At 44.8% G+C, this 15165-nt stretch overlaps 4 protein-coding genes across 5 annotated transcripts; 3 read left to right on the top strand and 1 right to left on the bottom strand.

Annotated features, from left to right (window-relative positions):
- The first annotated feature begins 83 nt into the window (after window positions 1-83).
- LOC132795202 (dolichyl-diphosphooligosaccharide--protein glycosyltransferase 48 kDa subunit) lies at window positions 84-1667 on the top strand. Its single transcript, XM_060805787.1, has 2 exons — window positions 84-294; window positions 370-1667. Exons 1-2 carry the CDS (start codon window positions 156-158, stop codon window positions 1584-1586), a joined length of 1356 nt encoding a protein of 451 aa, XP_060661770.1. The 5' UTR covers window positions 84-155; the 3' UTR covers window positions 1587-1667.
- Window positions 1668-2144: 477 nt separating this feature from the next.
- Window positions 2145-5670, top strand: LOC132796545 (run domain Beclin-1-interacting and cysteine-rich domain-containing protein). The gene is made up of 4 exons (XM_060807748.1): window positions 2145-2621; window positions 2912-4938; window positions 5088-5241; window positions 5311-5670. Exons 1-4 carry the CDS (start codon window positions 2316-2318, stop codon window positions 5503-5505), a joined length of 2682 nt encoding a protein of 893 aa, XP_060663731.1. The 5' UTR covers window positions 2145-2315; the 3' UTR covers window positions 5506-5670.
- A 478-nt stretch (window positions 5671-6148) lies between these two features.
- Window positions 6149-12523, top strand: LOC132796544 (ubiquitin carboxyl-terminal hydrolase 7). Of its 2 annotated transcripts, none has more exons than XM_060807746.1 (4): window positions 6149-6400; window positions 7151-8719; window positions 8825-10222; window positions 10291-12523. In XM_060807746.1, exons 2-4 carry the CDS (start codon window positions 7445-7447, stop codon window positions 11038-11040), a joined length of 3423 nt encoding a protein of 1140 aa, XP_060663729.1. In that variant the 5' UTR covers window positions 6149-6400; window positions 7151-7444; the 3' UTR covers window positions 11041-12523. The 2 variants fall into 2 exon arrangements, with proteins under 2 accessions (XP_060663729.1, XP_060663730.1); XM_060807747.1 differs by lacking the exon at window positions 6149-6400 and adding an exon at window positions 6429-6601.
- Window positions 12524-13237: 714 nt separating this feature from the next.
- On the bottom strand, window positions 13238-15023 carry LOC132796546 (pleiotropic regulator 1). The gene is made up of 2 exons (XM_060807750.1): window positions 14704-15023; window positions 13238-14637 (listed from the first exon to the last, which is right to left on the bottom strand). Exons 1-2 carry the CDS (start codon window positions 14814-14816, stop codon window positions 13305-13307), a joined length of 1446 nt encoding a protein of 481 aa, XP_060663733.1. The 5' UTR covers window positions 14817-15023; the 3' UTR covers window positions 13238-13304.
- Between the last annotated feature and the right edge of the window lie 142 nt (window positions 15024-15165).

A 15165-nucleotide genomic window follows, 5' to 3' on the forward strand; every position in this document is an offset into this window, starting at 1 on the left:
TCGAGCAATCGGTTGCAGTGACGTCCCACTTGTCTATCGAAAGCGATAATGTGACTATTTTTGGGTGAAATTATATTAAGCAATTCAGCACACGGCCACACTGACTGAGAAAAGTGCTGATAGAAAAGAGAAAACTCCAAGTCGGCTGTTTAAAAATGTGGAAAATCGTGTTAATTGCATTTTTGGCAATAAATCATTGCAATGCCGTGTTAGAGGCCGATGCCAATACGCTGGTATTGCTCGACAATCTAGCTATACGTGAAACACACTCGATTTTCTTCAAATCACTGCAAGGTAACCGGCATCGCACACACACATATGCATAACCTCTGACGTGTACAATTCATATGTGTATTTTTTTTCGTTTAGATCGCGGCTTCAAATTAACTTACAAACTTGCTGATGATTCGGGCTTGTTGCTGTCACGGTATGGCGAGTATTTGTACAAGAACGTCATCATCTTTGCACCTAGCGTAGAGGAATTTGGCGGTGATATCAGTGTGGAGCGCTTGGCACAATTTGTCGATGATGGCGGTAACGTTTTGGTTGCTGGCAGCGAAAAATCCGGCGATGCACTCCGTGAATTCGCTTCCGAGTGCGGCTTCGAGTTAGATGAAGAGAATGCCGCTGTTATTGATCATTTGCACTATGATGTCAGCGATGCCGGTGATCACACAACCATCTTGACTTCAGCCCAGAATCTTATTGACGCTGCCAGCGTTGTGGGCCAGAACAATCGCAAATCGGATGCAGCACCACTGTTGTATCGCGGCACTGGGCTCATTGCCGACAAGGAGAATCCGCTGGTGCTCAAACTTCTGACGGCCGAGAGCAGCGCTTACAGCTATAAACCCGACTCGAGTATCTCCGATTATCCACATGCTGTCGGTCGCAACACGCTCTTGATTGCCGCACTCCAAGCACGTAACAATGCTCGGGTTGTGTTCAGCGGCTCACTGCAATTCTTTGCGGATGATGCCTTCACCCAGGCCGTGCAATATGCTCAGAGCGGTGTCTTCCACAAGCAAGCGGGCAATCAGGCGGTAGCCGAGGCCATCAGTCAGTGGGTGTTTGGTGAGAGCGGCCGTTTGCGTGTGGCATCCGTGCAGCACAATAAGGAGGGCGAAAAGAATCCACCAGAGCAAGCTTATACCATCACCGATCCCGTTGTCTATACGATTGCCATCGAGGAACTAGTGTCGGGCAAATGGCAACCATTCCGTGCCAATGACATACAGCTGGAGTTTGTGCGCATCGATCCATTTGTACGCACCTTCCTCAAGCAGACGAAGGGCGGCAGCTACGAGGGCAAATTCAAAATACCCGATGTCTATGGCGTCTATCAATTTAAGGTCGATTACGATCGCGTTGGCTATACGCATTTGTATAGCACCACTCAGGTGTCGGTGCGCCCGTTGGAGCACACACAATACGAACGTTTCATACCGAGTGCGTTCCCCTATTACACAAGCGCCTTCTCCATGATGATTGGACTCTTTGTCTTTTCGTTTGTGTTCCTGCACTTTAAGGATGAGGCTGGTGTCAGTGCTGGCGGCAAGTCCAAGGACGAGAAGAAGACTCAGTAGAACTACAACAGAAATTCAAGCATATTACAATAAATGTTCAGTTTGCATGCAATTTATGTAATCAATCATCACAAACAATAATCATTTTGCAACTTGTATTTTACTTTTTTGAGATTAACGGCGGGTTCGATAACAATGTTTTTAACTCGATTACATATCGACTGCTGCAAGCAGCTGATTGGCTGTAGTGCAGGCCCGATATCCATAATATTTCGTAATATTATTGCATATTGTTCTCATAAACTTATCCCATTGACAAGCTTTTTTTTAGCAAGCTGCAGGTTGCTCTGATAACTGTCAATCTAAATTCGATTGTTAGTAGCTTGCAAACTGCCCGCGAAGAGTCAATGCAGTTAATGCAAAATGCAATTTTATTGGTGCCAAAGTTAAATATTTTTTTTATTGCAACTTAGAAAAAGTGTAAACCAAATTGCTGGAAATTTTATAATTCAGCAAAAAATTTACAAATACGCGCCAAACAATGTCTAAAATTAGTGCTACAAAATCATCGATGCTTAGAATACCGATAGTATCGATACTGAGGGGGCGATGCTTTCCCATCACTACGCCATAGTTTATTATGGTGCACAGAGTACGCAATCAATGCCTGCAATTTGCAATATTCGCATACGATGATGATTGGAGCAGCAACAACAACAATAACAACACACACACGTACAGTCGCAGCTGAAAAACGATAACCGTGTAATCCACCCAGTGACGACGGAAATGTCGACGGCAACAACATCGCCATTCACATCACCAACAACATCACCACAACAGCAACAAACAACATCAGCAGCAGCAACAACAACAAGTGGGCCACCAAGCTGGAGCTGCGACACACACAGACGTGCTCGGGAGGCGAAGCAACAGCAACTGCAGCTAACGACGTTGCTGGCGGAGCTGCGTCGGGCGACGCATCATTGGTTCCAGACCAAGAGTGATGAGTGCTTCCATCTCGTGGTGCAGACGTGTGTGCGCATCCTGCAGCACGGTCTCCTGCTGCCATCTGCCACCAACGGTGGCACCCAGGTGAGTCCAAGCCACGCCTTCTGTTTCTCGAACATTGTTGATTACATGAATCACACACACAGCCAAACACAGACTGCGATTACTTGTTGAGCAATTCTAATACCCGACAATTCTATGAGTCTAATGAGGTATATTAGTATAGTGAACATGAGGGGAAATTCTTTGTTTATTATATTCCTGTGTCATGCCATACAAATTTAAATTGCTTTAGCAAGTATTTCGCAATCGAGTAGATTCTCTTTGCCACTCTAAGCATTCTTTAATATCGCTCCTTCTCTTTTGCCTGGCAGCGCTTGGTCGAGGACTTTGAGTTTCTGCGTGCCACACAGCTGCAGCTGCCACATGGCAGCAGCTCGCGGCACGCCCCCACGCAGCACGTCAGCGAGTTTCTACAGCAATGGGTGACAAGTTGCCTGCAACAACACTGCCTCACACGTTGTCTGCAAACGCTGGTCGCCGACCGGGAGCTGCTCGATACGTACTATCAGCCGGATGTGGCGCTGTTGCGCCACAGCACACATGCCACAGCGTTGTTTGTGTGCCTCACAGCCGTGCAGCTGGATCAGAGCAGTTTGCTGAGCCAGTTGGAGCCGCTGCAGCGTCGCCAGCGTCATCGACGCACGAGTTCGCAACCGAATTTCAGCAATGTAACACAACGTTTGCAGGTGGTGCAGGAGGAGGAGCTGCTGCCCCAGCACGCACAGAAACAGCCGCAGCAGCAGCAGCAACAACAACAGCAACTGTTACTCTTGCGTCGCATCAAGAGTTTGCCCAGTCTGCAGCAGAGCAGCGACCACAGTCCAGACAGCTTGCGTCCACGTTGTCAGACCTACAACAGTCGGCGAGCGCGTTGGACGGAAGCGGAGCGTGAACTCGAGCTGCCGCTGAGCGGCTGCAGCTTGAGCACAGCGAGCAGTGGCCAGTTGACGCCGCGACGCGTCATTCAGTTGATCAACTGTGACGACATCAAGATCTGGACGGATCAAACGAACAATAGCAGCAGCGGCAGCGGCAACAGCAGCGATTGCAACACGATGACGCCAACAGCAACAGGAACAGCTGCTGCCGCAGTCAGCAAGCGAGGCAGTCCCTCATTGAATGGCTGGCTGGGCAAGCTGTTTGGCTCGCCGCCGGTTTACACCAGCTGGTATCAGCGTGGTCTTGGCCACGACGATGAGGCGAGCAGTGTGCTTGATACTTTTCGTCCGGTGAATGGACGCAAGCTCGACAAGCGGCAGCAGCAATCGCTTTTCGAGGGCATCAGCATGCTCGACTATGCCCAGGCGGAAACGGAACAGGAAACGATGACGGCACCGCTTGACATTGTGGGATATCATCAGGTGTCGGGTGCCAGTTGCAGCAGCTCGACGCCGTGCAGCACCCTGAGCACTAGCGAGAACAACAGCTACAACAGCAAGAGGGACAATCAAAGTTTGGCCGCCTTTCTGCAGATGTCACGCTATGCGCACAACAACACCGAACTGGAGAAGGAGAACGCACACTTTCGCATCTCGGAGGCCTGCATCACGGCCATCGAGCATGTGAAATGGAGTCGTCGTCGTCGCCGGCAACGTCATAACAGCAGCAGCAGCAACAATAGCAGCGGCAGCACCAACAACCAAGGACAAGGCGATACTTTTATCGATGCCGAAACCATCGGTGTGCCATTTGTGGAGCAACAGCATTCGCTGGGCGCGGGCAACAACAACAGCGCCGAGGCAGTTGGTTTGCAGTTGATATCACGCTTCAAGGATCAACAGCTGCCCAAGCTGGGTGATCTCAAGTGGCTGGTGTCCGAACAGGATGCACCACAGCAGCTGTTGCCGCTGCCCAAGCCATTGCCACAGCAGCAACAGCAACTGCAAGAGGAGTCCGCGTGTTTAACGCGAGGCACACGCACTTGGGCGCCGCCGCGTCAACAGATCATCTTCACGGAGCATCCAGCTCTGACTCGGACAGAGCTCTTAAAGCGCCAACAGTATCGCTGTGCCGGATGTGGCATGCATGTGGCACGTCAGTATCAGCAGCACTTTCGCTATTGCAACTATTTAGGCAAATATCTGTGCACTGGTTGCCATCGCAATCAAATGTCGGCGATACCCGCCAAGATCCTGCATTCGTGGGACTTTCGCTGCTATGCCGTCAGCTCGTTTGCCTATCGTCTCATCGAGCAGATGTACACGTTTCCCCTCTTCCATGTGCCCGACCTGCAGCCGGAGCTGTATGGCAAGCAAAAGGCGTTGGCTCGCGCTCGCAAGCGGCGTCTGCAGTTGAAATATGCGCAGGATTTCATCAGCGCGTGTCGCTTTGCCACCAGGTGAGTGTCGAGACGATAGTCAGGCGATAGTAACTATCGATAGTGTGCAAAAAAGAGAAGCAACAGTCGCGTTGTTAGCTCCTTCCTAAATATATTTTCTCGCTAATCTTGAATCTATTTGCATCTCTCTCTCTCTCTCACACACATAGGGAGCAAGCGCTCTTTAGTGCGGTGCCGACGCACATTACCAATGAGCCGGACATGTGGTCCATGTGTGATTTTGTCGATGCGCAAAACAACAGCATGCGTCGCTCCATCGAGGAGCTCATTGCACTCAGCGAGCAACACATCAACAACTGTGTGGTGAGTGCAAAACCGTACTTTACCTTTACTCTATGCAGAACAGTAATCCAATTGAATTTTTATCCACAGCTCTGCACCGGTCGTGCCTTTGTCTGCGAATATTGCAAGAGTCCCAAGCTCATTTATCGCTGGCAGCGAAAAGTCCAGTGTTGTGCTCAGTGCGGCGTCTGTTCCCATTATAAATGCTGGAAGGCTGCCAGCAGTAGCAGTTATCACCGTTGTCAGCGCTGCGATCGATTGCATCAGCGTTCAACAGCCAGTTAGCTAAAAGAACAATAACAAAATAACAAGCGATAAATAACGATCCATTTCCATATATTGTATTGTATATAACCTGTATATTACCAAAATTGTTAGCAAATTGTACCTCAAGCGAATGATGGATGATCAATGTTGATTTTATAAATTATACACATATTTATTTTATTACATTCAAAAGTTTGTTTATATTTGCGATCAATGAAAACAAACGCATTTCAAACTGTAAAAATTTTGTGCTACTCAGAACAGCTGATCAGCTGTGCGCTCATATGTAACCGCCAGGGACGGCAAAAATAATGTTCATGTGGTCACATTGCTCACCACTCAATCGGAAAAATTTGTTATCGAAGCGTATGAGCGCATGCTTGCGCTTTTCTGCGATAAGACCATTCTTTAGTATTTAAAAACTAGAAGAATTTTTCATAAGTTTATGAGCTTCACAGCTGCTGTTATTCATAATTTATAATTTGCAAGCTAGTACCAGAATTTCCAAGTTCCTGGTATAAGTTGACTGGAAAATTATTACACCTCAAAACGTTCTGCATCCAAAACGTATTTTCGAAAAAATACCAATGTACCAACCTATGGTTCCCTCTGGTTATTTCGCCTTTGTCCTAAAACAAAGCATTTCAAAAATATAATTTGACAGCCACACTTTGCAGTGCCATTTTGAGCAGCGCAGCAACATTTTAGCTAAAATTATAAAGTTTTGCAGTTTTTCTTTTCCTTAATGTTCATAAATTCAAATTAAAAACCATTGACAAAATTTACGTTTTCTTTTTTTTTTTAACAACAAAACAAATAAAACTTATCGAAAAAAAGCAAAAGCGTCGTGCAGCAGTAACAGAACACACCGACCGCCGATGAGGAAGAAGAGGAGAACGCCAGAAATTAAAGAGTAGGTTGGAAAGAAAAATACAAAATTTGCACATTTTTTTTCGCCTTTTTGGCTCTTGTGTCCGAGTTTGAGACACCCCCTTCCCTCTCGCTAACCAGGTGCTTCTCCGCTTGTCTGTTCAACCATCAATCAGCTTGCGGCGAAAGCACTAATCAAAAAGAGGAAAAGGCAGTAGTACAATTTATTTCGACAACTCGAAAGGTAAGTCAACAAACAACCGAAATACGAGAGAATCGAATAAATAATGTATTGCAAAATGTGTTGTGTGCGCTAAGTAAATTTTGCCCGCCGCGATGACAAAAGCGACACATTGGTTGCTAACGATGGGTGGGGGTAAAAAGGAATGGGTAGAAGTGTGCTTGATGCGTGCGTGCGTGCGCAAACATGTTTATATATGTATGTATATATATACAAAATGTACATACATATAAATATACATAAGTGCATGGGTGTGTGTGTTGGGACAAAGCGATGCGGCGCATTTCCGTGCGTTGGAAAAATTATGAAATTGTATACACAAATAATCAGGCGAAAGTGTTTAGAACAATAAGAAAAAAAGATAAAATGCGTGTGTTTGTGTGTGTGATATAAAAATTTGCAAGCTTGTGACCACATACAATATGTACATACATATGCATGTGTGCGTTGTGTGTTTGCATATACATATATACGTTTTTCGTGTGCATGTGTGTGTGTGCGTATGTGTTTATTTATCGATGTTTCTCCTGTTACCCATTTTTTTCTCTGTAGAAAACCAACAAGGCGGCTGCTGCAACGCAATCGTAATCGTTATCGAGTGTCACCACGATAACATTGAAGGAGAAGAACAAGCAGGGAAAAAATCAATCAATCAATCAATCAACAAATTATATGTGTGCTGTTCTTGTATATCGATAAAAAGAAAAACAATAATCATTATATAGGAGAAACACACAGAATACAAAATTAAGATTTGAGTGTGGGGCAAGAAAAACGAAAAGAAAAACACAACGGCGGCCAGCCGATTGAGCAAGCAACACACACAATTTCAAGGGGCCCAATAAGATGGACATTGAAACAGATCAGTCTATCGAAGCTATGGACACCCAGGATACCCAAGAGGTCGAAATTATTACAAGCGACCTACAACAGCAACAACAACAGCAGCAGCAACAACAGACAAATTCGCCGCCACAATTGCCCAAATTTAAGAATTTAATACATCCACAGTTGCAACCACAACAGCAGCAGCAACAACAACAGCAGCAGCAACAACTCCCCAGTGAGAACGGCAACGTGCCGCCACAACAACTTTTGGCCGAAAGCAGCTCCACATCGTTTGCCAACGAACAAGAAATGCCGATGGACGACGAAACAAAGGAGGATCAGTTTCGCTCTGAAACCGTATTCTCCTACACCGTGGAGAATGTGGGACAGATCAAGCAACAGCATCTGTCGCAGCCCGTCTATGTGCGCATGCTGCCCTGGAAGATAATGGTGATACCCAACGATCGTGCTCTGGGCTTCTTTTTGCAGTGCAACGGCGAAAACGATTCGCCCACCTGGTCGTGCAATGCGATTGCCGAGCTGCGTTTGAAGTGCCACAAACCGGATGCACCGCCATTTACACGGGCCAAAATCAAGCATTTATTCTACTCCAAGGAGAACGATTATGGCTATTCAAATTTCATCACATGGCAGGAGCTGCAGGATCCGGACAAATACTATGTGCACAATGGCAGCATTACACTCGAGGTTCACGTGATTGCTGATGCTCCACATGGTGTGCTCTGGGACTCGAAGAAACATACCGGCTATGTGGGTCTCAAGAATCAGGGCGCCACCTGTTATATGAATTCATTGCTGCAGACATTATATTTCACGAACTCGTTGCGTTTGGCCGTTTATCGCATACCCACCGAGGCCGATGATAGCACCAAATCGGTGGGCCTATCGCTGCAGCGTGTCTTCCATGAGCTGCAGTTCGGTGATCGTCCCGTGGGCACCAAGAAGTTAACCAAATCCTTTGGCTGGGAGACACTCGATTCGTTTATGCAGCACGATGTACAGGAATTTTTACGTGTGCTTCTCGATAAGCTCGAGTCAAAGATGAAGGGCACATGCTTGGAGGGCACAATACCGGGACTATTTGAGGGCAAAATGTCGTCGTATATCAAGTGCAAGAATGTGGATTATAATAGCACACGCTACGAGACCTTTTACGACATCCAACTCAACATCAAAGACAAGAAGAACATATACGATTCGTTCCAGGATTATGTGGCCTCCGAGACGCTCGAGGGTGACAACAAGTACGATGCCGGTGTCCATGGTCTGCAGGTGAGCCAACGTATAACTCGCTTAGCTGAGAGTTGTGGATGTAATTCCAATTCAATGTTCTCAATACTAATACAATTATTATTTCTTTATGCTGTTTTGTCGTAGGAGGCCAGCAAGGGCGTCATATTCACATCATTCCCGCCCGTGCTGCATTTGCATTTGATGCGTTTCCAATACGATCCAATTACCGACAGCTCGATCAAGTACAACGATCGCTTCGAGTTCTATGAGCAAATCAATCTCGACAGCTATTTGGCCGAACGTGAAAAGACGCCAGCCGACTATGTGCTGCACGCTGTGCTCGTCCACTCCGGCGACAATCATGGCGGTCATTATGTTGTCTTCATCAATCCAAAGGCCGACGGACGTTGGTTCAAATTCGATGATGATGTTGTGTCCAGCTGCCGCAAACAGGAGGCCATCGAACAGAATTATGGCGGCATGGACGATGAGATCTCGTTTCATGCCAAATGCAGCAATGCCTATATGCTCGTCTATATACGTCAATCTGAATTGGATCGTGTGCTCGGCGATATACCCGAGAATGAGATCTCAAGCGATCTTGTCGAACGTCTCGATCTGGAGAAACGCATCGAGATGGCGCGTCGCAAGGAGCGCAGTGAAGCCAACACTTATGTGCCGATCCATGTCATACTCGAGGAGTACTTTGAGTCGCAGCAGAAGCGACGCCTCTTCGATTTGGAGAAGACACATCAGCGCCCATTCAAACTGAAGCAGAATCAGACCGTTAACGAGATGGTCGAGATGCTGGTGAAGGCATTTGGTGTGCCACGCGATCGCATGCGCATCTGGAACATGTGCACGGCGCAAACGCAAAAGTTCCTGCACTTTGATTTCGAGGCGGAGGCAACGCGCACCATCGAACAGATACCGACGTCACAGAAGCCATGGGTCATCTTCCTGGAGCTGGCGCCGCCGGATAGCACGGCGCCGCTGCTGCCCTTCAATCCCAAGACCGATGTGCTGCTCTTCCTCAAGTATTACGATGCGCGCAACAAGCGTCTCAATTATATCGGTTGCACACAGCAGCCATTGAATCGTCGTCTCTCCGGATTGGTGCCGGAAGTCAATCGCATACTCGGCTTCGACCCGGACACCGAACTGACCGTGTACGATGAGTATGCCGAGAAGAAGATCCCCAACATAAATGAGCCCATCGAGAGTGTGCTGTATATGCAACAGGATCATTTGCAGGGATCGATATTGATATTTGAGCGCGAGAATGTTGATGTTAAACTGGATTTGCCCACCGTTGAGGATTACTTCTTGGATCTGGTCTATCGCATTGAGATTATATTCAGCGATAAGTGTAATCCCAATGAGCCGGACTTTACGTTGGAGCTGTCGAATCGGTACAATTACGATCAGTTGACCAATGCGGTCGCCGAGCGTCTCAATACCGATCCACAGAAACTGCAGTTCTTCATGTGCATCAGCAACTACAAGGAGACTGCCGGCAATGCGGTGCCCTACACCTACAAGGTGCGTAGACAACATTAAATATAGTTGTTATAAAGATTCTTGCTTAAGTTGTTACATTTCATTCACAGGGTACCATCAAGGATCTGCTGTCGTACTCGAAACAGAGCACGCCGAAGCGTATCTTCTATCAGCGTCTGTCGCTGAGCATTCACGAGCTGGACAACAAGAAGCTCTTCAAATGCATTTGGGTCTCGTACGATCTGAAGGATGAAAAGGAACTGGTGCTATATCCAAACAAAAACGATACGGTCAAGGGGCTGCTCGATGAAGCGGCCAAGACGATAACGTTTGCCGAGAATAGCCGCAAGAAGCTGCGTCTGCTCAAGGTGGGCAATCACAAGATTGCGGCCATCTGCAAGGATGACATTCTGCTCGATTCGCTGATGAAGACTAACGAATCGATCACAACCACACAAGGCACACAGAAGATCTATCGCATCGAAGAGATCACCGCTGAGGAATCCCAGCTGGCTGAGAATGAATTGCTCATCCCGGTGGCGCATTTTAGCAAAGAGCTCTATAATTCATTCGGTGTGCCGTTCCTAACGAAGGCGCGTCACGGCGAGCCATATGGTGCACTGAAGCAGCGCATCCAGAAGCGTCTCAATGTCCCAGACAAGGAATGGGAGAATTACAAGTTCGCTGTCATCACCATGGGGCATACCATCGATGTCAACGATAATACGCCCATCGATCTGGAGGTGTATCGCACATGGTCGGGCGGCCAGTTGCCATTCTTTGGACTGGATCATATTAATAAGTCGCGCAAGCGCAGCTCATTGAATTTCTCCGAGAAGGCTATAAAAATCTACAATTAAACACTACAAAAAAAAGCAGAGGAAAAGAAGCGGATAACAACAACAACAACAGTAACACGAGCAACAAACAACAGCAACACAAACAGAAACAACAATAGCAACAACAAAATGAAATATATTATAATTATATATGTATATTACAACTATATTCAACATGGATCGTACTGTGTATGTATTGTATGTGTATGAATGTCAGTGCGTCTATGTCAGAATGTATTTGTGTGCGTATGCGTCTCCGTTCACCTTCTCTCTCCCTCTCTCTCGAGACGTGGCAAGGATGTGTTTCTGCGGATTAGGCAAGGACGAAGGTAACTGCAGCGACAACAAAGCAAGCTTCCAACAACAGATAACGACTCACTATTAGATTAATAACTTCCACTTGTAATTTATATATATACACATATATATATATATATGTATGAGGAAAAGCATGAAAAAGGGACACGCAGCAGAAAAGCGAAAGCATGAAGCTTTATAAATTTTCAATTTATTGTTTACAACTTTGAAATAGATTTTAGTTATGATACTTCTTACTGTCAACAATTGAAAAAGAGTAATATTTTGAAAACTATGAAGTTTTAAATGCGTTCTTTAGTTTTTACAATTTTTGAGGTCGATTTAATTTCATATATTTTTTTTTCAAAAACTTTTATTAATTACAAAATTAGTTAGTAGATCATGTAAATTGGGCATTCTCCTCGGAGAGCCTTTGAAAAGTCGTAACCACGTTAATGAATTCATTGTCAAGAACTAATTTCCATTGTATTTGTGTTTGAAATTGTTTTATTATATTTTTTTTAGTTATATATAATTATGCGTTGTCACCGAATGTTGCAAGCCGACGAACGAGAGAGACGCATACGCATAAATACAAACCACAAAAATGCTGTTAAACGATAAAACAATTATATTTATATCAAAAAATTAAAGAAAAACAAAAAACATTTCAAAAGAAACTCCAATAACTCCTAGAGTGTGAGTTGACACACGATGTAGAAAGAGATGGACAGCGAGCGAGTGAAAGAGATAGCAGCAGCAGATGAGGAAATATATTATATATAAATATATAAATAAATACATAGATGTTTAATGTTTAAAGCAACAACAACTACAGCAACAACAACAACAAGAAAAGAGGGAATTAAGAAGCGAAAAGAATGTTTAAAAAAGAGAAAAGCAAAAATCTTGTATAACAAAAACATAAAGAGAGAAATCTAAATTAAAAACAAACAAAAAACAAGAAAACAATACAAAGAGCAAGAGAAAGAAAAGAAAAACAAACGATTTGTTTCAAACAAGAATTATTTGTGATTTTAATACATGAAATGATATATAATGATAATGCTAATGTAAACGTTAATGCAGAAATGACTACTTATAATATAAACACTAATTAATAATAATATTAATCATAAAACATAAAAAATAAAGAAAACAAAACAAAAAAACAGAAACGACAACATTTAAATTAAAATTTAGTGCTTTTACTTTGTTAACTTTAGCGAAAATTTGAAGAAAAGTCTAACAAAACTAAAAAAAAAACTGTTGAGCAGAGAAAGCAAAAAGAAAGCAAATAAGAAACAGGAAATATTTTAACACACTACATAAAGAACTAAATAATTTTATGCATATATATGTACTTATACACTTGCAGATGTATACATATATGTGTATATATATATATACAGAATATGCTATTATTATTTACGCAGAAAATAATTTAAATTATTTATGTGTAAAAAAAGAAACAAAGAAATAAAATACCTACAATTTCAAAAAAAAAACTAAATGTGTAATTTTCAATATTTGTTAGTCATTTATTTAAATTACATTTTATTAACAAAAATCAGGAGAGATGTTCCATGTCCTAAAGAATAAATCTTTTCAATTCTTCCTCACATCATTCAATACTTTGATTTTCCATTCAGCTTAATATTGTCCTATATAATAAATCTGTTCGAATTCTCCTCATTGAGGACTCCTCATATCATTCAATACTTTGATTTTCCATTTAATTTGAGTTGTTGTTTAACCAGATTTTGATAAGTTCTTGCTTCATTTATTCATTATACCAAACCATTTTATAATTAGCTGAGATTTCATCTTAAATCAATGTTCCCGATTGTCCATATGTCACATTAATTGTACAGCTATTGTTCTACATAAAAGCGTATATGGAATTGATGATATAGTCAAATTATTAAAGAGCTTGCAATTTATTTACTATTAAAAAAGGACATACAACTAAATAGAGTAGTGTAGGATTAGAATTTGCGCCGCTTGAGCAGCTCGGGTCGCCAATTAACCGGATGCGTCTCTTCGCTGGCCTCGTCATCCTCTTTGTACACCTTGATCGTCTTGTCCGCTTCGGCGGTGATGAGTCGGGTTCCCGACTGATCGAAGCACATAGCAAAGATGCCCGCCTCGCTGTCCATAGAGCCAGGCTGGACGGGCGCCTGAAAGCGCTGGAAATTGTAACCGGTGCGCCAATCCCAGAAGAACATGGTGCCATTGTCGCCTCCCGATGCCAGCACACCATCCGTATTGGCGGCCATGCAATTCACGATTGCCGTGTGTCCCGAGATGTTTTGCACAAAATTGCCCTCGGGACAGCGCCATTGCTTGATATTATCGGGCGAGGCGGACGCAAACATATACAACGATGGATGCAAGACGATGCTGCGCACCGATTTCTTGTGATTCGTCAACGTGCACAGACTTTTGCCTGCTGCCAAATCCCACAGACGCACCGTCGAGTCATGTGAACCGGTGATAATCTGTGGCTTTGTCGCCTGAGCCACAACGCTGGCCACGGTGTTCGTGTGTCCAGTCAGTGTGTGCACATTGGCCTTGGTGCGCATGTCCCAGATGCGTGCTGTGGAGTCGCGACCCGATGTGGCCAACACGTCGATGGTGGGATGCAGCGCCAGCGAATAGACCGCCGACAAATGACCGTGATAGTGTCGTATTACTTTGTTGTACTCGAGATCCCAGCATTTGACCTGACGATCCTCTCCGCAACTGAACAGATACGGATGCTTGGAGCTGACAGCGACGCCGCGCACAGTGCTCACATGGCCGGTGAGGGATAGCTTCAGTTTGCCGCTGGCCAGGTCCCAGATTTTGATGACACGATCGCCGGCACCGGTGGCAAACCATTCGTTGCCCGGCTCCACGGCAATGCAACGCACCCAGCCCAAATGGCCGGAGATGACGCGTGACAATTTCCAGGGTGCATGCCACTTGGGCTTTGGTATGCTAGGCGCTTTCTTTGGTATCAGTTGCACGTTGCTGTTCGTGCTGCCGGCGCCGCTATTGCCGGGCATTGAGGCGCGCACCAGCGATGTGCTGTTGATGCTGTTGGATTTCTCCTTGCCACCGGCACCAACGCCGCCCCGTGCATATCGCACGAGACTGTTGCCTGCGCCTCCTTCGGCGGCGGTCATGCTTAGATCGGCGGCATCGCCGATGGCAGCCAAAGGACGTTCCGGATCGCCGTTTTGTAGTGACAGCTTCTTCGCATCCAGGGCCTTATTGGCGCGATCCAATACCACACCGTAAATGTCGCGTGCCTTGATTGAGCGACGCACCTTCTCTCTGTGTGAAATATTGTTTAAACGTTTGCCCAGTTTTTTTGTTGGTTTGTTGTTTTGCGCTACTTACAAGTGGTCATCAAAGTCGGGTAGGTTGCCTTGGTTGGAGACGAAGAGATCGTGAGTGCGTTTTAGCGAACGAAATATTAGCGTATGTACGCTATGCTTTTGTACATCTTCCATTCTGTTGTTGGTGTTTTAATTCTTATTCAACTACTAAATTGTTTATTTCTAACGCGAAAGTAAATGCGGCTTGCTGATGCTACTTCTTCTGTTTACTTTGCCATTCGCCTTGGCGCACCGACACTGTTTTGCTAGTCACACAACCCAACAACATTCTTCGATTGGCGCCATCAAATTTCGATAACTTTTTGTTTGTTTTCATTTTTATACACACTCATACCATACGCAACTAATTATATTTTCTTTTGCTGATTTTAGTGGCATTTACATTTGTTACGTCACAAATGAAGAAGCAAAGTTATCGCTATCACTGTTATCGACACCCATAACCCAATGAAATGCAACCCCA

Source organism: Drosophila nasuta, chromosome X (genome assembly GCF_023558535.2).
Source record: "Drosophila nasuta strain 15112-1781.00 chromosome X, ASM2355853v1, whole genome shotgun sequence".
Lineage (NCBI taxonomy): Eukaryota > Metazoa > Arthropoda > Insecta > Diptera > Drosophilidae > Drosophila > Drosophila nasuta.

What these genes read in the sequence shown, in the direction of transcription:
- LOC132795202 (XM_060805787.1), top strand. Translation starts at nt 156, where the DNA reads ATGTGGAAAATCGTGTTAATTGCATTTTTGGCAATAAATCATTGCAAT. An exon ending in TTTCTTCAAATCACTGCAAG is followed by an intron (nt 295 to 369) that starts GTAACCGGCATC and finishes TTTTTCGTTTAG; the next exon opens with ATCGCGGCTTCAAATTAACT.
- LOC132796545 (XM_060807748.1), top strand. Translation starts at nt 2,316, where the DNA reads ATGTCGACGGCAACAACATCGCCATTCACATCACCAACAACATCACCA. An exon ending in CCACCAACGGTGGCACCCAG is followed by an intron (nt 2,622 to 2,911) that starts GTGAGTCCAAGC and finishes TTTGCCTGGCAG; the next exon opens with CGCTTGGTCGAGGACTTTGA. An exon ending in AACACATCAACAACTGTGTG is followed by an intron (nt 5,242 to 5,310) that starts GTGAGTGCAAAA and finishes TTTTATCCACAG; the next exon opens with CTCTGCACCGGTCGTGCCTT.
- LOC132796544 (XM_060807746.1), top strand. Translation starts at nt 7,445, where the DNA reads ATGGACATTGAAACAGATCAGTCTATCGAAGCTATGGACACCCAGGAT. An exon ending in CCGGTGTCCATGGTCTGCAG is followed by an intron (nt 8,720 to 8,824) that starts GTGAGCCAACGT and finishes GTTTTGTCGTAG; the next exon opens with GAGGCCAGCAAGGGCGTCAT. An exon ending in CGGTGCCCTACACCTACAAG is followed by an intron (nt 10,223 to 10,290) that starts GTGCGTAGACAA and finishes TTTCATTCACAG; the next exon opens with GGTACCATCAAGGATCTGCT.
- LOC132796546 (XM_060807750.1), bottom strand. Translation starts at nt 14,816, where the DNA reads ATGGAAGATGTACAAAAGCATAGCGTACATACGCTAATATTTCGTTCG. An exon ending in CCCGACTTTGATGACCACTT is followed by an intron (nt 14,638 to 14,703) that starts GTAAGTAGCGCA and finishes TATTTCACACAG; the next exon opens with AGAGAAGGTGCGTCGCTCAA.